Source organism: Petromyzon marinus, chromosome 44, assembly GCF_048934315.1.
Source record: "Petromyzon marinus isolate PM22_M1 ecotype Great Lakes invasive population chromosome 44, UKy_Petmar_22M1.pri1.0, whole genome shotgun sequence".
In the NCBI taxonomy this organism is placed as follows: Eukaryota; Metazoa; Chordata; class Hyperoartia; order Petromyzontiformes; family Petromyzontidae; genus Petromyzon; species Petromyzon marinus.
Window position 1 is genome coordinate 11,259,376 of NC_133710.1, and position 21,681 is coordinate 11,281,056.

The 21,681-nt window shown below is 46.7% G+C and overlaps 1 protein-coding gene across 7 annotated transcripts in view; it reads left to right on the forward strand.

The window, feature by feature from the left end:
- The window catches only part of RAD17 (RAD17 checkpoint clamp loader component), an 87,506-nt gene that overhangs the window by 17,786 nt on the left and 48,039 nt on the right, over positions 1–21,681 (forward strand). For all 7 annotated transcript variants that reach the window (XM_032970784.2, XM_032970780.2, XM_032970781.2 and 4 more), the window contains 7 exons: positions 3,558–3,797; positions 15,285–15,368; positions 15,607–15,751; positions 16,627–16,781; positions 17,535–17,587; positions 18,137–18,262; positions 21,454–21,523. In XM_032970784.2, the coding sequence (XP_032826675.2) occupies positions 3,558–3,797; positions 15,285–15,368; positions 15,607–15,751; positions 16,627–16,781; positions 17,535–17,587; positions 18,137–18,262; positions 21,454–21,523 (873 nt within the window). The remainder of the gene's footprint in view (positions 1–3,557; positions 3,798–15,284; positions 15,369–15,606; positions 15,752–16,626; positions 16,782–17,534; positions 17,588–18,136; positions 18,263–21,453; positions 21,524–21,681) is intronic.

The window sequence follows — 21,681 nt, forward strand, 5'->3', positions numbered from 1 at the left end:
TTCAAGCATTCAGGGGGCAAGCCTGAAGCTTAAACTGTCCAAGTACCACCTAGCGCAGTCCTCTGCCAAATATTTGGGGCACGTCAGCATGGTAGGTGTGGCCACAAACACCGGCAAAACTCACTGTGTTCACGTTTGACCCACACCCGTCTCAGTATCGGATGTTCGGAGGTTTGTTTGATTTGTGTCATACTCTCGCCGTTTTGTACTGGATTTTTCCGCCATTGCGAAGCCATTCCATGCACTTACTGCCAAGGGTCAGTTTGACTGTGGTCCTGAGGAGAATTTGGCCTTTAGGAATTTGCGAGGGTTTCTTATGGATACTCCAGCACTGGCTTAGCCTGATATGGGGTTTGGGGGCATGTTATCGCAGGCCCAGTTTGACCGGAAAGTCGTGATCGCCTATGGCATTTGGGTGCTGTCGCTGGCTGAACAGCGGTACTCCGTCATGCGCCGGGAACTCCTAGCAGTTGTACATTTCGTCGGCCGATTCCGCCCTTATACGGCCAACGATTTGTGGAGAGGACCGACCATGCGGCGCTGCAGTTTTCATTAGGCAATCAACATCCTTCCGGTCAGATGGACAGATGGATTGAGTGCCTGCAGGAAATCTTTTATGACGTGGTCCACAGGAAAGGGATGTGCTACGCCAACGCAGATGCCTTGTCGGGCCTGCCAGCTAGGACAGCTTGCACTTGCTCTGGGGGTCTGGTAGATGCAGGCCGGCTCCGAATGAGACGCCGAGCCTTGTAACGCCGATCGACACGCATGCAGGCTCCTCCAAGGCTACGTTGCTGGACTGTGATATAGGGCTTAGCCGGGAGGATTTGGTTGCAGTTACAAATGGAAGCGGCACGTTAGCGTCGTTTCGTGCCCTGGTTCACTCTCGCCCCGCAAGTCAAATTCTTGCTGCGGCGTCATTTGCGAATGTTGATGGACTGCTTATGCGATGGGAACTCGACACCCAGCATCACTGGCTGGTTGTTCCTATATACGTACGGGAATGGCTGGTGGCGGAGGTTCATTGTCGCCATCTACTGCACTTGGGTGAATGCAAGACGCTCGCCACGCTTAGAAGTCACTACTTCTGGCCAGGCATGTCAGCAGATGTACGCACGTAGATAGCTGCTTGTGCTGAATGTGCTCGCCTTGTGACTGTGCCATTGCAATCTATCGCTGTCTCTCAGGTGAATGAGCTGGTGGCTATTGACATTTTAGGACCCTTTCCTCCTACTGCTTGGTGTCACAAATTTTTGCTCGTGGGTGTTGGGTATTTCACCCGTTGGCCTCTGGCATGGCCCCTCACCGATCGGACGACTCTGTCTATTGTGGTGGTTTTCCTGGAGAAGGGTGCCTTGGAGAAATTGCTCACGGATCAGGGCCGCAATTTTTTGTCGAAACCGGTCCAGGAGATGTGTGACATTTTGGGTATGAAGAAGTTGCTCACATCACCGTACCACCCACAGACTGATGGAATGGTGGAACGCCTGAACTGCACCATAACTGCTATCCTGTGCCAAGTCGTCGATAAGTCAGACCGACTTGTACCTGCACATTGGGGGGGTTCTCACAGCGTACCGGTTAGCACCCCATACCTCCACAGGATACTCCCCCTTTTTCCTAATGTATGGGCTGGACCCGGATCCCTCCCATTGACTATCAGCTGGTTGACCTCCCGAGGGGGCAACTAAGTGGCTGACAATGATACGCCGTTCAATGCAGCAGTGGCAGTCGGCAAGGGAGGCGGTGCAAGTGGCGGTGGCGTCCGCTCGCTTTGTGAACGAACGGATTAGATAGAAGGTCGTTACTACTTTTCCTTTTGCAGTAGGGGACAATGGCTTGGTTGCATTACCCGCAGGTTTTCTTGCGGACATGGTAGGGGCCTGTTAAAGTTGTTGAAGCTCTTCAGCCCCAGTCTATACGTGTCCAATTGGGCTAATGCCAGTGGTATGTACACCCTGCGCGGCTGAAGCCTGACGTGTTGAGACCCATCATTGAGATGCCACTGCTGGCCGACGCACCACCACACGCACCGCCACCACTCACACCTACAGATTCACCCCTATCCACTCCATCACCTCCACTGTCACTGGCATGGTCAGGGGGACAGCCAGCCACGACGGGACCCCACTAAAGGCTGATGCATTCCTCCCCCAGGGCCGCATGTGACAGGAGAGCCTCGGACGCTGCTGTTGGCACCTATCACTTGTGCACAAGTCCAGAACATGCTCCTGCGGTGATGGGGGGGGGGGGGGGCGACGATGTGGCATGACGAAGAGACCTGGGGGGATTGCTCGGGATGATTCTCCTTAGGGTTCCCCAAGGCTGATGCATTGACGGAGATATGGTTGCTGTTGACATCCTGTACAGGTTGTCGTCCGTGCGTTGTGTCACCCTGGCTGTTTTGTGTGTTTTTGTTCCCCCCTCCTTCGCCGGGGTTACACTGTGGGTCTTGATGCCTGCAAGATTGTCAATAATTTTTTTATATAAAATATTTGTGATTGTCTATGCTTATGTTGTTCGCCCTTTCCCCAGTTGTTGTGTTACACAAGCGCGGGTTGTCATTTGGGGGGGGTGTGCTACGGGTGTGCGTCCGCATGCTGAGATGAGACGCACACGGACATTCGAGGGCGATGCGTTCATGGATGACTTGTGCTGGCACATTCTTTATTTGGGCAAATGGTGCGGTGTATCTGGACATTGGGCTTGTCCCGGCGCCACGCAGCGGGTTTGTTCCGTCGAGGACAACTTTTTTTTTTCAGGGTGGTGGGGTGATGTAGGATACTCAGGGCTGCTATAATTCGGAAGAGAGAAGCAGTACATAGTTGTCAGCAGAGTCTCGCAGCTCTTTTATTGGAGAACGAGCCGCTGGCCGCATGGTGTGCGCTGCGATAATTCGGGAAGAGAGAAGAAGTACATAGCTGTCAGCAGAGTCTCGCAGCTCTCCCATTGGAGAATGAGCCGCTGGCCGCATGGCGCGCTCTAGGAAAGGTCCTTACAGGGGACATGATTGGAGGAGGAGAGAGCAGGAAGAAAGAGGCCGGGCGAAGAAAATAGCGGGAGTCGCGGGGAGAGAAAGCATGGAGATGGCTGCATGAAGTGAAGCTGAAGAGAAAAATAAAAAGGGTTAATACTTACCTGTCTCCCTCGTTGATTTCATTACAAATGTATGATAAATACTGTATTAAAGAGCTTAGCTTTGAGGCTGATCTTCGGCAATTCCACACAGCTGTGTTTGTTGTTGTTGATGTTATACTCACCTGCATATTCACTCACCTGTACACTTACCTGTACATTCACCTGTACTTTCACTTGCCTGTAGACTATCTCAATTGTATGCTTGCTTGTACCATGACCTGTACACTCACCTGTACACTTATGAAGTTTCTTGGTCTAACTCCAGAAGAAAGAGATGAATCTGGGTCTGTTTTCTGAAGTGCGTTGAGATTCTTTGACTGAGTTTCAAAAGATGTTTTTTTTCTAGCCACATGCCATCTTTTGATAGCACAGTTGTAATTTAATTTGTGATCAAACCTTTCCATATTTCCTCTGCACAGATGGATCCGCCATGGGTGCAGTCATCCTTTGAAGGTATCGGTGGAGACCTGTCAAAGGCCAGTGGTTGTAGAAATACAATCTCAAGCCTTAGACCACACATACCAGTTGCAAGCAAAGTGAAGTCCCGACGTGGTGCTGCTGCTGCTTCTTGTGCTTCTATGGCCAAAACTGGGTGGCGACAGGACTACAACAGAGATAGTGCAGAGAGCTGGGTGGAGCGGCATGCGCCAACAACAACGGTGAGGCCCCCCCAGTGGTAGGCTGGACCACACTTGTGACCACTCTTCCAGGACTCCTACTTCTAAAGGCTATTGCTTGAGGTCCCTCTTGACCTTCATTGTTGAAATAAATTTGTTCATGCAGCCCCGAATGGGGTGACGCCCGCTTCACTAGGCTATGCCCAACAACCTAGGCCATACTGCTGAGACACGACTTGTACCTTGCAGTAAGTTTTGCGTATCAAGTATGTTTTAAGTTTTGTGTATTGGTAGTGTAGCGGATAACACTTTGCACTACTAAACTGGCAACCCGAATTCGATTCCTGCTCATGGCCAACATCAGTGAGGGGATTATCTGAACCAGTTCTGGGCCTCCTCTCGTTCAACTCAGCCTCAAATAATTATGTGGTGGAGCGTGTAAACATCACCACTTGGGAGACAATGGCAGACGGACGTGGTGCTGGCTACCTTTACCCCCTTGTGCACCGTAACCAGCCTTCATAGGTGCTCGCTAACAACACTTGCCCAAACAGTCTGTTAAGGCATCTCATCCTGCCTGACAGCCATGCAAGCCTGGCTGACAGAAAATCTCCTTTCCCTAAATCTTTCAAAAACCTCCGTGCTTTTATTTCCATCCTCTCGCTCAACCCTTCCTGCACCCTTCATTTCTTTACCCCCCCCCCCATTAGCCTCTTCCCAAACTCTACCACCCTCACTCTCGGTGTTACCTTCGATTCCACTCTCTCCTTCATTTTTAACATTGCCAACACCACTCGCACATGCCGTTACCATCTGTACAACATCAGAAAATTCCGCCCATTCATCACTACCACACTCCCTTGTCTTCACTCGTCTGGATTACTGCAACTCACTCCTGGTCGGTCTCCCTGGTTACGCCTGTATCCCTCTACAACACATACAAAACGCAGCTGCACGGACTGTACTCAACCTTTCATACACTTCTCACAGCTCTCCTTCAATAAATTAACTGGCTTCCTTTCTGTCACCGCTATCTTTTTAATTTTTCACCCTAGTATTCAAAGCTTTGCATGGTCTTGTCCCGCCCTACCTCTCTTCTCTCATTTCTTTAAATGTCCATTCACGCTCCCTTCGATTTCAATATTCCCGTTTTCTCACTGTTCCATCACCTTCTTGCGCCCAGTCTTGCTTTAGTTCTTTCTCTCTTCTTGCCCCGTTGCACTGGAACAAACTCCTACTCCACATCAGGCTCTCACCCTTGCTTTTTACACCTTTCGCTCGGCCCTCAGGTCCTTTCTGTTCTATATTGCTTTTTCTCTTCCACTGCCTCCACCCCTACCGGTTCCTTCCCCCGCCTCTAACCTCCTCCCAGCCCCCCAGTCCTCTTCTTTCTACGACCCTAATTCCTGACCGGCCCAGATGTCTCGCTTTCTATTTGCACCTAACCACATCTCTTCCCCAGCCCTACACTGTGCTTCTCCATCAGCCCAACTATCCGGCCACTAGACCTCTGCCCCACTACCATCCTTCACCTACCCTCATTCCATGCCTGTTTTACCACTTCACGCATGTGCCCCATACCCCACTATCTCTCATCCAGACACCCTCACCATGACATTCCACCTTATTCTGCCTTACCTATCGCAGTAATAGCAGCTCCATTCCTAGCCCCTGTCCCTCCATCTATTCCATCACCTCCCTCACTGACCGCCGTCAGGGTTGCATTTTAAACCGCCCTGGAAAGGGCGTTATATTAATCCGAAATGGAATAGAATCGAAGGCTATACAGTGGATATTTGTTTTTTGTGTTTTGTGTTGTATGTGTTTTAATGGGGTGTATGTGATGTGTATGTACATATGTTGAAATTTTTTCACACCACATGTAGCCAATTCTGCTAATCAGAAGTGTGGGGGAAGGACAACAAACTAAACATAAAAAGCAGTGAGAGTTTTGTATGTGCAGATTATGTACATGTAAAGTTCATCCAATTAGCATGGTTGGCTATGTACCTGCAAATGATGTTTGACATACATACATTTGTCACTTCGCTGCTGAATGAGGGCTTCCCCACACCATGTGGATTGGTGGGAATGTTTTCATTGGCTAGGTCCCCATTGACTCAAATGGCTGGCAAAACTACACCAAAACCTGAGAATCCGGATCCTTCCTAAAAGCATGGTGGAAGGCAATAGTTATTGCCATATTCAAACTGGGCAAACTGGCCAAAGACCGGGGAAGCTACAGGCTGATGTCTCCCCTATGCACAACCTATAAACTCCTGGAATGTGTCATCCTCTGGAGAATTATCCCTCTCATAGTCAGCGATCCCCAAAGTATGAGTGAGGTTCTGGCCTAAACGCAGTTGCCACAACCTTGCAACGCGCATCGAGGTTGGATTCCATAAGAAATACAAGATTGTATTAGCCTTTGTATAACCGTCTTCAGCTGACAACATGGTCTGGATTCAAGGCCTGATGCTGAAGCTTGTAAGGATCATTCCCTGCATCAAAACACTGCCTGCTATGGACGATGCTGAGGAATAGGGGGGGGGGGGAGCTACGTGTCCATTTGGGTGACAAACTCACCTGGCCCCATTTCCCCAATAATGGTGTTGCCACAAGATTCAGTACTCGCACAGAGGATCTTCAATGTCTACACAAACAGCATGCCACCATTGAGTAACTACACATTTTCATATGCGGATGACCTTGGCTCAAGCCAAGCCTCCACAAAAACTGTCACTGCATTTCATCTTGATAACAGAAACACTAAGTGCATCCTGAAAGTATTATTTTGTGACAAATCTGTGACATGATCCCACTAAACTCTAAATATGATCTGATCCCACTTGGCAATCTCCCATTTCATTCTCACACTTCATCTCTTCACCGTCAAATTCATTGTCTTGTTTACACTCTATTCTATTTTGGATTTATAAAGCGCCTGTCACCAAGGTGCTTGACAATGCTTACTGACTACGGTACAAAATGGCAAAATAAAGGATGGGGTAGTGACTTGTGGAGGGAGCGAAAGGTGGAGGCTGCGGCTAGGCAGGGGTTAGGGGCGTTAGGTGGTGCTGGTAGGGGTGGCGGAAGAGGAAGGGAAAAGAGAGTTTGTTCCAATGTAAGGGGGCAAGCGGAGAGAAGGAGCGAAAGTGAGATTGTGCACAGGGTGGAGGAGGGACAGCAAAAAGATAGACAGCTTGTGACCAGAGCGGGCATGATGGGATATATAAGGAAATGAGAGAAGAGAGGTAAGGGGTGGGCATTTCACACAAAGCTTTGAAAACTAAGGTGAGCAATTTAAAGAGACAGCGGTGATAGATAGGAAGCCAGTGAAGTTGTTGAATGAGAGAAGCAATGAGAGGTGAATGGAAGGTTAAAGGTGGAACTGCTGAACCAGCTGGTTCAGCAGTTCCACTGCTGGATTATTTTTTCCGCCTGAGGACGACCGCTTGTGTTGCGATCGAAACGTCATGATCTTTTATTTTTATACCTACGTGACTTTACCGAAAGAACTAAATAGTATGTGTCATTCATGCTTGGATGACCATTAGGTAGGATGAGATGTGGTCGGAAAGGTCGGGAGTAAGAGCCTTGAAGGAAAAGAAGATTTGAGTGTCGTCTGTGAATAGGTGATATAAGATATAGAAAAAATGGATGCGAGGGGGGATGTGTAAAGGGAGAATAGGAGAGGACCAAGTACAGAACCCTGGGGGATACCAACTGTGACGGGGGAGTGGGAGAAAAAAACATGCTCTTTGGTTTTATTCGGTAAAGTCACGTAGATAAAAATAAAAGAAACAATTAAATCACGACGTTTTGGAGGCAACACAAGCTTCCTTCTTGAGGTGGAATAGTCAACGCAGAATATCTGTGTCAGGGACACAGTTCAGAGACGACCGGGATTATATACAGGTTAAGGGGGGGGGGGGGAGGAGTCAGTAAGGGGGCGTGGGTGGGTGGGAGGGCTGGGTTAAGCAGCCCTTTGATAGACTGCTGGGGCAACAACTACTTCGCACTGCACAAGAGTGGGTAAAACCCACCTTTTGTTATGCTGCGTGGGGGGTCGGGGGGAGGGAGAGACATGTTGCATGTGTACATCTCCATTTTTTGAAAGCAGTGGCAAACGGCTGTTTAATTATAAGGTAGTTAAAGTTTGCTATACAACTACTAAGAAAAGGAAATGGCTGTACCAAAAAATTGAAAGGCATCTAACGTTTGACTTGATTTAAAACATCTTTCCAGTGATTGCTCAATTTGAAACCATCCTATCGGTTGAAGTCGTGTCTGTGTTTGTAAATCTGGATGGCCTCGTGGACAAATCTCTCATAATAACCGGTAGGTTTGCAGAGAACCTTGGTATCGGAGAAAACAATATCATGATCACCCAAAGCGTTGTAACAATGATCAGCCACGGCAGAAGAATTAGTTCTGCCGTGTTTAAAATCTGATTTGTGCTCGCGAATTCGGTCAGAGATATGTCGCTTCGTCTCCCCGATATCGCAGTCCGGGGTACTGTAAGTAAGGAATTTACTGACGGGATCCTTTACTGACGGGATCAGATCACGGATTTTGTGCACTGTGTTGAACCGGACCTGGATCTTGTGTTTGTTTAGAATTTTGGAAATCTTTTTAGTAACGCCTGCTATGTATGGTAACGTGATGATTTTGATCGGAATGTCAGGTGGTTGTTTCTGTATGGTGGGAGAAACAGCTTGGCGGATGGTATGGTCAGAATAACCGTTCATCTTGAGGGCCAGATGTATATGTTTTAATTCACTGGTCAGGTGGTGTTCGTCAGAAATGCAATGAGCCCTATGGATTAACGTTTTGATGAGAGAGTTCTTCTGAGTCGGGTGGTGGTGGGAATCAGGTTTCAAGTAGGAGTCTGTGTGGGTGGGCTTCCTGTAAACAGAATGTTCCAAAGAGCCATCAGGCCTTCTCTCAAACAGGACATCCAAGAATGGTAGCTTGCCATCTTTCTCCACTTCCATGGTGAATTTGATGGAAGGGTGTCTGGAATTGATGTGGTCTAGGAAAAGGTTCAAAGCTGGGAGGCCGTGTGGCCAAATGACAAAAGCCACAGGGTGGATGTCTGGACGGCGTCTGATTCAAATTTCTCCATTAAAACATTGGCTATCACTTGTGATAAGGGGGAACCCATGGGCGTACCCTCATTTTGTTTGTAAAAGGTGCCATTCCAAGTAAAGTAGGTGTTGGTCAGGCAGTGCTTCACCAACGCCGGTACATCGGGGTCAAGTCCATGTTGGACCAAATCTTCGATTATTGTGACATATACCAGTAGATGATATCTCTCAGGTCGATGTAGTCCTCAAAGGCATAGGACACATCCAAGCGGACGTTGCAAGAGCTCAAATAGCCACTATTCTTAAGAATGCTAAGAAACCCATTAGCAACATTAGCAAAAATGAACGCTCTGAACTCGCGAATTTAAAAAAGAGAGATGATATAGTCATCCTTTCGGCTGACAAAGGCAATGCCACTGTAATTATGGATAAAAATTCATACAACAAAATCCAGGACCTACTCAATGATGGGAGTTACTCAAAAATTATAAATGACCCTACTAACAGCCTAACGATAAAAACCAACAAGATCATCACTAGTTCAACTTCCCTAATTGAACCAACCAAACGTCCTTCCCTAAAACCCTCTGCTGCAAGACCTCCCAGATTCTATGGTCTTCCCAAGATCCATAAAGAAGGTACCCCACTACGACCCATCGTGTCCACTATCAACTCACCTAATACAAACTGGCCCGTTTTCTGTCAGATACTCTGCTTCCCTTCACTGGCAAGACCAGATCAGCATTACTTAACTCAACCAAATTGGTCTCTATGGTTAAGGACATTGCACTGTCTCCTGACGATATCCTCGTCAGCTTTGATGTGGTCTCTCTGTTCACCAAGGTCCCAGTACCTGATACCATAACAATAATCGAAGATTTGTTCCAACATGGACTTGACCCCGATGTACCGGCGTTGGTTAAGCACTGCCTCACCAACACCTACTTTACTTGGAATGGCACCTTTTACAAACAAAATGAGGGTACCCCCATGGGTTCCCCCTTATCACCAGTGATAGCCAATGTTTTCATGGAGAAATGTGAATCAGACGCCATCCAGACATCCACCCTCAGCCCTTCCCTGTAGAAGAGATATGTGGATGACACTTTCGTCATTTGGCCACATGGTCTCCCAGCTTTGAACCTTTTCCTAGACCACATCAATTCCAGACACCCTTCCATCAAATTCACCATGGAAGTGGAGAAAGATGGCAAGCTACCATTCTTGGATGTCCTGTTTGAGAGAAGGCCTAATGGCTCTTTGGGACATTCTGTTTACAGGAAGCCCACCCACACAGACTCTTACTTGAAACCTGATTCCCACCACCACCCGACTCAGAAGAACTCTCTCATCAAAACGTTAATCCATAGGGCTCATTGCATTTCTGACGAACACCACCTGACCAGTGAATTAAAACATGTACATCTGGCCCTCAAGATGAACGGTTATTCTGACCGTACCATCCGCCAAGCTGTTTCTCCCACCATACAGAAACATTCCGATCAAAATCATCACGTTACCATACATAGCAGGCGTTGCTAAAAAGATTTCAAAAATTCTAAACAAACACAAGATCCAGGTCCGGTTCAACACAGTGCACAAAATCCGTGATCTGATCCCGTCAGTAAAGGATGTTATTCCTGACTTACAGTTCCCCGATGTTTACAAATTGAGTTGTATCTTTGGGGACTGCTATATCGGGGAGACGAAGCGACATATCTCTGACCGAATTCGCGAGCACAAATAAGATTTGAAACACGGCAGAACTAATTCTTCTGCCGTGGCTGATCATTGTTACAACACTGTGGGTGATCATGATATTGTTTTCTCCGATACCAAGGTTCTCTGCAAACCTACCGGTTATTATGAGAGATTTGTCCACGAGGCCATCCAGATTTACAAACACAGACACAACTACAACCGAGAGGATGGTTTCAAATTGAGCAATCACTGGAAAGATGTTTTAAATCAAGTCAAACGTTAGATGCCTTTCAATTTTTTGGTACAGCCATTTCCTTTTCTTAGTAGTTGTACAGCAAACTTTAACTACCTTATAATTAAACAGCCGTTTGCCGCTGCTTTCAAAAAATGGAGATGTACACATGCAACATGTCTCTCCCTCCCCCCGACCCCCCATGCAGCATAACAAAAGGTGGGTTTTACCCACTCTTGTGAAGTTTGAAGTAGTTGTTGCCCCAGCAGTCTATCAAAGGGCTGCTTAACCCAGCCCTCCCACCCACCCACGCCCCCTTACTGACTCCTCCCCCCCCCCCCCCCCCCCTTAACTTGTATATAATCCCGGTCATCTCTGAACTGTGTCCCTGACACAGATATTCTGCGTTGACTATTCCACCTCAAGAAGGAAGCTTGTGTTGCCTCCGAAACGTCGTGATTTAATTGTTTCTTTAATTTTTATCTACGTGACTTTACCGAATAAAACCAAAGAGTATGCATCCTTGCAGTCACGAAAGCTTCAAATCTAGAAGAAAGAACCATGGTTGAAAGAGACAGTGGATGAACGAGAAGTGCGGTAAGAGCGGAGCCAATGAAGTGGGGTGCTCGAGATACCGAGGTTAGACAGTTGATAAGAGGATGGAGTGATCAAGGGTGTCGAATGCCGCAGACAGGTCGAGCAAAATTGGGGAGATGAAAGGCCCAAGTGGCGTGAGTTAGCCAAGTGGTTGTGCACGTCGAGGAGAGTGGCTTCAGTGGAATGGAGAGGGAAGAAACCAGACTGGTGGAAGGGATAGAGAGAGTGAGTAAGATATTTAAGAAGGGAGTCGGGTGTGAACTAAGTGTTCAAGGAGTTTGGAAAAGTAGGAAAGCAAGGAAATAGGGTGATAGTGTGCAGGGATGGAAGGATCTAGGCAAGGGGTTTTGAGAAGGGGTAGGATGATGGTGGTTTTGAAGGAGTCGGGGAAGATTCCAGATGAGAGGGAACCAGTTGAGAGTTAGGAGGAACGGGAGGATAGTGGGCATGACAGATGGCAGCAGGGAAGGCGGTAGGGGATCAAGGGAGGAAAAGGTTGGGTGAATTTTGGATGTTATATTTGACACCTCCAAGAGGGAGGACAAGGGTCAACTAGTACATGCGACGCTGAGCAAGCGGAAGTAAAGATAAGGTCAAGCATGCTACTGGAGGTGTGAGTTGGAGGAGAGGAGACAATGTGTAGGTTGATAGAGCTAGTGAGAGACATTAAAGTCGAGGACGTAGATGGGGATGTAAGATAAAGGTTGAAGCCTCCCAGAAGAATCAGCGGATATGAGATAGGAAGGATAGTGGAAGGAAGGCAATCCAAGTCGTCAAAGAACAAGGAGAGCTGACCAGGGTGGCGGTAAAGAATTAGAAATTAAATTGCAAAGGGGAAAGAGAAAGAGGATAGTTGGAAATCGAAAGAGGGAAACATTGGAACAAAACAACAGATGGATGCAATGGAATCCTGGTAGAGGAGAAGAGCCAGATGGTCTTGGGGAATGGATGAAGTTGGTGTGGGATGTGGAAAGCGCAGCTGGGATGGCAGTATTCAACGTGGATATCCAGGTTTCTGTAATTGCTCGGGCTTCAAGGTGTTTTGAGAAAAAGGCATCTAGGGTGGAAGCGGACTTGTTATGACTGAATGGCAATTCCAGAGGCCTAGCTGATGGGTGGAGGGAGCGGGGTAGGGTGGTGCGGCAGGGGGTTTGTAGAGTAGAGGGATGGCGATGAGGTTAGAAAGAGTCACACATAGTAAAGATGGGGGGTGTATAGAGGGCAGCAGATGGCGGGGATGGACGATAGGAATTAGGGAATTTCAGGGGGTAATCGATTTAGGGGGTATGGCTGTAGATGGTGGGGATCTGGGCATGGAGCAGGCTATCTGCTGCGCTGCTCGACCCCTTCCACCCTGACAGCCCCTTCGGCAAGGTCTTTGGAGTTGACCTCTTAGGAGGTCCTGCACCTTTCACAAGTGGGTTGTGCTTCGCATGACTGGCATAGGCTGGCAGCAGAACCCCCGGAGAAATACCCTGGTGTACATGAGCCAACCAGGTTTCTGGTTAATGCCCACCAGACATTTTTGTGAGATATCACGATGGGCCGCCTTGCACAGATTGTCCAGCAGAACCCCTGACGTGGGCAGCAAGAGGCACGGCTGACCTGTGCACAGGTAGACGAGGAAGCCGCCCTGTACCAACACATGGCCGCTCAGTGAGCGGGCTGTTTGTTGCGTGTGTCGTAAGGGCCCATCGGCCGGACTCAACTTCCCGGAGCCAGTACGCCCAGCCCGATTGCCCTGAAGGCTGTCTTTTGAAATACCTTACACTATCTCTTTTGGCCTTTCCCCCACCTTATCTTGCATCCCTTATCTCTTTTATGTCCTGCCTCGTGCTCTTCGTTCACAATCTTCCCTATCTCGCTCAGGCCCTCCTCCCTGTGCCCAATCTCGATTTCGGTCCTTCTCCCTCCTTTCACTCTACCACTGGAATCAACTTCCCCTGTACATTAAGAAGTCCCCCTCCTTAATCACCTTTCTTTCCTTTCTTAAAGCCTCACCTTTTCTCCATTGTCCATTCTATTCCTCTTCCCTTCCCTCATCCCTCCACTGAGTTCCATCCCTCCCCTGCCCTTTTGTGACCCCACATGCCCTCTGTTATGGCCACTTATTCCTCGGCCGTTGTACACCCTTGCCATATAATCAGTCAGTTTGTGTTACCGCTTTTAAACTATGTAGAGCACATGTAAAGCACCTTGAGCTGAGGTGCTCTATAAATATAAAATAAGATAAAATTAAGATGGCGGTCAGTATGGGTGTCTGACTGTGCCACTGCCCATGTGTCTCATGGAGAAGTGAATCAGGACACCCTGACCAGTCCATCCTCCCGTCCATCTGTCCTATCTGAGTCCCCCACATCATCGAGTGGTTCCCTCGCTATCTGCCCCCAGGTCCCCCCGGGCAACGGAAAATGTTTGTGGCGACTTGGCCTTGTTCGAGGCCGAGTCCCACCTGGACTCCAACATGACTGCCGGCAGGGTAGCGATCACATGTGATATGGACGTCTACCTGCGCTGCTCCCTTTGTCTCTTCGCGGTGGTGTATTGGGAACCCTACCCGCTCATGGTATCCTTTTACGATAGCCTATCCCCCACCTTGTTGGGTGCCCTCTTCCTTTTGATGTCCCCCACTGGACCCTGCTGGTGTCTCTGGGTGTTTTGTAGTGACTGGCCCTGGTTGAGGTCTGGTCCCACCTCTCTGTCCACGACCTCTATTGGCCACCTTTGTGATCGCGATTGTGTGTGGCCAGCCAATAATCTTCAGCTGAGGTCACGACCTGCTTTGGGGCTGGTGGGGCACTACCAGTATGCTGGTAAGTGCTGGTTGGTGAAGACAAGGAGCATATACAGACTGCCATGCAATGGAGGGCCTGTACTGGGGGATGTCTGCTGTTGGAGGGGGTATTTTGTTTTTTTGTATTGTTGGCACATGACCTGCCCCTACTGAACATCTTTGAAAAAGAGCTTTATTGCTGATCGGATTCCTATAAATAAAGATTATGATTGTGATTTAAGTTTGTGGTCCCCTCATGCTTCATACAGCACTTCCGATTAGCACGGTTGGCTACATACAGTGCGAAAGAAGTTCAACATACATGCATATGTAATGTTTTCCAGAGACACTTTGCATAGGCAACTTCTTTATTACAATACAGCACTCCAGTCCTGATACACTGTTACTGCCTAGGGACACAGCCTACTCCTAGCGTGCCGTGACACTGGCTACACTCTCGGGTCCTCCGCTATAATTACCCTAGGGGAGGCTACCCTGACCCGACCCAGCCAAGGTGCAGGTCTAGACCCTGGCTTCCTCGGACCTCGCCCTTACAAGGGCGTGGGGCCGGGAGTCCCAGAGTCCCACCACTGGCCCGCACAGCGTCCTGGCCCTTACAAGGACAGTGGGGCGAGGGGGTCCAGGGTCCTATCTAGCTGCTGGTCTTCGTTCTTCGGCTGCGACTGGTCCCGTATCTGCTGGGGAGGTCCTCTTTTATGCCCCTTGCCCATTGAGGGGTGGGGCTGCGTGGGATCCTAGAACCCCCGAAGCCCCCCCCCCCTCCGTTGGGGGTGCCGAGGGGCTTAGCTGTCTGGGGATCCTGAGCCTACAGCAGCCCCTCCCCTCTTGGGCTGGCACTGCAGCCCCTCCCCTGACGGTACGAGGTACCGTTCCATCTATGGCGCTACACATACAAACAACTAATCCGTTGCACTGACATTGTGTGTCCTGAACCAGGTAACTGGCCGATTCAGAGCTAAGGGTGTTGCTCTTGGGCAACAACATCCACGCCCCACCCAGCTGCTACTCTCACCCCTCTTGATTCCTGTAGTGTTTTCATATTTATTTTTGTGTCATGTATGTTTATTTAATATGTATGTTTTTCATTTGTGGTTGGCATTGTGTTTGTTTTTCAGATGGAGCTGGCTGTGCACAAGAAGAAGGTGGAGGAGGTGGAAACATGGCTAAGAGCTCATGCCTTGCAGTATAATGCTCGCAAGGTGAATGTGGAACACCCAGTGCTACTTAGCCACACCTCTGTACCCTTTACACCATTATGCACACCTCCATATATAACTGTTATCATCTCCCAATTCCTTCTTGAACATTGGCATACCCTTCACCCATATATGCACAACCATTGTTCACACCCTGCTTGCTATATACCTACACTGCTGCGCATATTACACGAATATATCAGCACTTCCTGGACTCACACGCTGTACGCATGTCTCGCAGGGCAGCATCCTACTGATCACGGGTCCAGCAGGTGCGGGCAAGACGGCCACACTCCAGGTTCTCTGCAAGCAACTGGGGATCATTATCCATGAGTGGATTAACCCACTCGAGATTGGGGGCAATGGCTTTGGCAAGGAGACATTTGGTACGTCACCACACCAATTACACTCGTGCTGCAAAAACTGCACACACTATACTTGATATTTGGCCACCAGCTCACTGTCCGACATGTATTTGCTACCCGGCTGGAACCAGTTAATACATTTGCAAAAATATGCAAAGTTGTATTGATTAGGTAATTAGTGATTTGCCTCCATTGTGAATCGATTTATTGTCGTGATTTGCTTCAAGAATCAATTTTACACTATCCAGCTAAGATTGAAATTGTTCCTGCAATAGCTCTGTCCATCTGTCTGTCCACCTGTCTGCATCATGTGGTCAATGCAATTTTAGAACACAGTTTTGTGGCTTTTATAAAACTGTATAAATTCATGATATGGTTCCAAAATACTGGGCAATAAAACAACTAATAAAAGTATTTTCGGCCAAGATGTGGACATCACAGAGCATGTGTGCATCTCCTGATGAGGTCATCTTGTGAGGTCATTGGGAGGCATTACTATCATCTTGTGCGTCTCAGAAGATCACAAATATTATCATCAACCATGATACATTCACTGTGAAACGAAATCCTCCCCAACCTACCACAACCCCCATAGTCATGCAATGTAATAATGTACTTAGCGCCGGCACACGAGTGGATTTCATCGCTCCACATCCATGATGGGCCTCCTCCCAAATGCATTCTATCCCGTGGTTTCCAATTCTGTCATTATTTTAAACCAATGACCATCATTTTGTCTCCTATCATGTACACTACAATGCATTCCTTTGTATGTAATTGTAGATCCTACAAATTTGAGAATATGTTTTGAAGGATGCAGTGTTAAAGGTATGAAGGTTGGCCATAGGAACATAGGGGCATGCGGGCTTATGGTAATAGTTGATGTCACTTGTCAGGGTGGGAGAGGGAGCCTCGTGGCTTTGGCAGTGGTGTGCAGACACAGGTGGCTCTATTCCGGGAGTTCCTGTTGAGAGCAAACCGATATCGTGCACTCTGCCTCAACGGGGGGGAAGCCAGTGTGGAGCCAGAAGCGCGGCTTATCCTGCTGGAGGTAGGCATTATTTTGCACGTGCACACATGCACACACACCTGCTGGTGCACAAACAAAAGCATGTACTACATTGAGTCCAATAATATCCATGAAAATTATGTTTCCAGCAAAGTCCGACTTAACCTCAAACACGTTTTTCAGAAGGGTCCTGCAATCGGATGTTTAGTCCAATTGGCTTTGAGAGGAAATGGGAGAACCCTGAATTTAAAGCTTTTCAGTACCCATGCTTGCTAAACACTTTTGCCTTCCCAGTGCTGGTGCTAACCACACCATTTCACCAGGTATCCATTTTAGGGAGAATTATCCTTAGGAGGACCATGCCAGGTTTCAACAACCACTTTCCACTGTTCTATATATGCATAGTCAGGCAATGGAACCCTGATTGCTATAATTACAGCACAGTAAGACCTCTCCTCACACAAAGATACGTTGGTTAGCCTCATCATTAGATCTGGCACCATGCAACAATATAGTTTGGTCTCGACTATGGGACCTTGCAAATCCAGCTGCACTTTGCATCCCACTGCTAATGCTAACCATAACACAACAGATAACATGTTAGGTTTCCGTGACATAAGGAAGGCCCTAGACAGGTTCACATACATATTGATGCTGGTGTTATGCATGACCAATATTCGATCCTGATCACTGGAATCATAACATATAAATCACCACTCCCTGTTCCCCGCACACAAAGTGCATACACCGTGTTTGCTGTTACATCCATGACTATGCTTATCTCTTTCCTCCTAGGATATTCCAAACCAGTTTTACAGGGAGCCCTCTAGCCTGCATGACGTACTCAGGTAAGAGATGACTGGTAAAGTGAAGTGGGGTTTGACCAGAACTTTTGAGTCCTATGTCCCATGAGGGTTCACAGTCGCAATGTAGTAGAGCAATAGTTATGAGTTGTAAAAAATTGCAGTTTGCCATTGAGCAGTGGTACTACAACGGTACTACCATATTCCCAAGCCATAGGTTAATTTTACAATGATTTAAAATCATAATATGTGTGTATTAACAGAAATGTATAAAATTCTAATCACAAAATGTGTAATGAAGCAACCAAAGAAAGTTGCTGTTTCACCAGCACATTGTTCGTTTTCACTAATCGATAGCTCCTTTTATTCTGCAGCATTTGAATTGGTAATTCACCATACTAACCAGAGCTGGCTTCCATTGCCTTGTGTACATTATATCCGTTCTTCGTCTCATTGTTATTTTGTACAGTATGTTGAGGTGCATGAAGCTGTTTTTTTAATGATGGGCTATTGGTGATGCTGCTTGTGCCATCACCCTTGTACTCCTGTTATCTTGTGATTCCTTTCCCTCTTTAACCTGATGGGCTATTTTAGAAAGTTTTCTATCTGTGGCCGGTGTCCACTGGTGCTGGTGGCGAGCGACTGCTCTGGGAGTGAGTACAGCCTCCGAACCCTACTCCCCCGTGGCATTCAAGAGGATCTAGGGGTTCATGTTATCAGGTGAGGACCAAGTCTGCTGTTTGTGTTATTCAAGTCCACATCAAGAATATATATTTGCCGAAATAATTTTTCCTTGAAGATAATTATAAATATATCATCAGAATGTCTAGGTACACAAGTTGGGTCCCACCCATCCTGCGGACGAGGTTATTCTTTTCAAAACCACAATCCTGAATAAAACTCCTTTTTAGCTGAAAGGGGTGCCGAGGTGGCAAAATGTTAACTACCTCACTTGGTATACAGGATATCGTGGGTTAAATCCTGACCCTGACGCCTGTATATTTGGAGTTTGGACGTCTCTCCTATATTGATAAAGCAAGAATCATTGACATTACGATTGATAATACACACCTCTAGACAACGTGAAAGCCAATAATAACTTCATTAATGCGAAAATCTATCAATAATTATTATATCTCCATATATATAAAAGGCAAAGTTGTGATTATGTGTGTCTGTTCAAAATGTTTAGCGTACTTCCCGACATGCAACAAACTTGAAATTTGCCATGTGGGTACTTTCTAGACTGTACACCATGCAAAAATTATACAAATACACTTTTTTGGGGGGGGGGGAGGGGGGGGGGAGCTTAATAATGCAACAAAAATTTTGCACGGCAAGTGAGCTGTGACGTCAAATCTGTCATGTGACCCGCGCATGTGGAAGCATAACGCATTGTAGTGAAGTGGTTAGCGCGCCGCGTTACGAACCCGGCGACCCGGGTTCGATTTCCGCTCACGGCCACCACCGGTGACGATTATTTGAACCGGTCCTGGGCCTCCCCTAGGTCGACTCAGCCTCAAGCTATTAATTGGTGTGTGAACATTGCCACTGGGGAGACAAAGGCGGCCGAGCGTGGTGAATCCAAGTCCCGGGCGAAGCCGGGTAGTAAAGCTAATACATTATATAATACATTAATAACACACAAGTAAATACAAAAATAATGAATAATAATTACAGTGGTACCTCGGAGATCGAACGCCCCAGAATTCGAACAATTTGGTGGTCGAACAAAATTTTCGGCCATTTTTTACCCCGGACATCGAACAAAAATTCGGAGGTCAAACAACTGGAAAAACCTGTTTGGGCCGAGCCACGTATCCAGGGCGACCGAGACAAAGGCGAATGACCCAGTTTACGCGTAGCTCTGTCCTTTATAACTGTCAAGTTACTGCCCCCCCAATATGACTCCTCTCATCCAGCCCATGGACCAACAGGTAATTTCCAACTTTAAAAAACTCTACACGAAAGCCCTTTTTCAAAGGTGGCAAAATGGGCTGAGTTACACAATTTTGTAGAAAAATATCATCCAGATAAGGCAGTAGCCAGCAGAGCAGGTGATTTTATAATGATAATGCATTGAGTAATTTCAGAAACATCTTAAAACGGAGGCAGAAACAATCTTCTCTTGATCAGTTTTTAGTAAAAAGGCCCTCAAGTGAATCACAGTTAGTGCTCGAAAAAAGGCAAAAAAAAGAAAGAACCCCAGAAGGGCAGTTACCCAACGTGTTTATGGAGGGGGACTCCCCTTCCAAGCAACACTGACACCTCCTCCTCCCCTCCTCACCACCTTCCACTCAAGCCGTCCACTCTCCTTACTACAGGTAAAGTGAAGTTCAATGTTAATTTATTCTATTAATTATAACTGTTTCTTGTTTTTGTATGCTTTTATGTACTGTACTGTATTTTAATATTGTAAACTTTGTGTAAAAATGGCCCATAATAGGAGCATCCTTGGGTGGGGAACCAATTAATGCTATTTCCATTCATTCTTATGGGGAAAATTGATTCGGTGTTCAAACAATTCGGTGTTCGAATACGGTTTTGGAACGAATTAAGTTCGATCTCGAGGTACCACTGTATATAATAACGAGTTAATAAACCCTGTCTTCGCCAGGAAAAAGTTTTCAATTAATATAATAATTAACCTGATATGATTATTTGACAATTTTTTCGATGTTAAGACACTAACAACTACACCAAAAAAATGTTGTTTCATAGAGCGTTAATCTCTCACATTAACATAGCCACTTCCATGCCCTCGTCGAGGAGGCCGCTCTCCGTTCTTACAGTTAAATGCTAATTTCTCACATAAACATCACTAGCCCCGGCCACTTCGTTTATGACCATTGGGCTACACCCATTTCAAACCTTTTGAAACAGTCTGCCTCAGCAGCAGACCATGCTTTCCCACCTGATGACGGATGCTTGCATTGAGCCCGAAACGTCGTGATTTATTTTATACCTACGTGACTTTTTCCGAAAGAACCAAAGAGGATAGAACAATGGTTCTCACTTTAATTTTATTTGCTGTTTAACGCTCTATGAAACAAACAAAACCGCGATCTTATATTTTGAACAGTTTATGAATGACACACGCAAACATGTTCTTGGTTCATCTTCTTTGGTTCTTTCGGTAAAGTCACGTAGAATGAGAATAAAATAATAAATTGATAAAATAAAATAACACAATAATATTCTCACGACGTTTCGGCCACAACACAAGCGGCCTTCATCAGGTGAAGGGACGAGACTGTCTGGTAGGACAGCGCTGGAGTGAACGTGGCTCTTTCACTCCAGAACCAAAGAAGATGAATCATTGCAGTCACGAAAGCTTTAAATCGAAATATTCTTGGTTCTTTCGGTAAAGTCACGTTTAAGGGAAACAATAAAATAATGAAATATATTGTTTCCCTTCAACGTGACTTTACCGAAAGAACCAAGAATATGAATCACTGCAGTCACGAAAGCTTTAAATCAAAATTTTACACGCAAACATGTTTATGGAGCACTTAAATCGAGATTTGGGGGCCTTAAAATGAAAAATCCCAGATTTTTCAGATTTTTTCCTTGCTGTTTGTGGCCTAAAAGCTACCTTTGTACCAAATGTCAGCTTTCTTCCTTGTCGGGAAGCACCCTAGAGGTTTTTGAGACATACATTAAAATGAAGGTTTTTGTATAGATTTCCACAGTATATGCACGTTTTTATGCTGTTATATTTAGGATAGTGGTGTGGACAAATGAGACGAAACATTAATAACAAAACTAAAAACACGACTTTCAAATATAGTCTTAATCTGAATGTAATTAATAGATTTATTAACAAGGATGGGTGGGGAAAGGGGAGTGAATCACTAACTGCCTCCCTAGAGTCACCTCAGTGTGTATCTGTGTGTGGTGTTTGAGTGCAGCTTCAACCCAGTGTCTCCCACCAGCTTACTAAAAGTGCTGATGCGTGTGGCCTCTGCAGAAACTGCCCAGGTGGGAATCTTCCTTTTTATGTAATGACTAAGCAATGGATACCCATTGTCATGCACTTCTGAATAATGGGGGTGGCTTGTTTCTTGGAAGTTTGTCTTACCATTTTTAGAGCACAATATAATTTATTTTTGTGCAATTTTTCTCTTGTCTGGAAACAT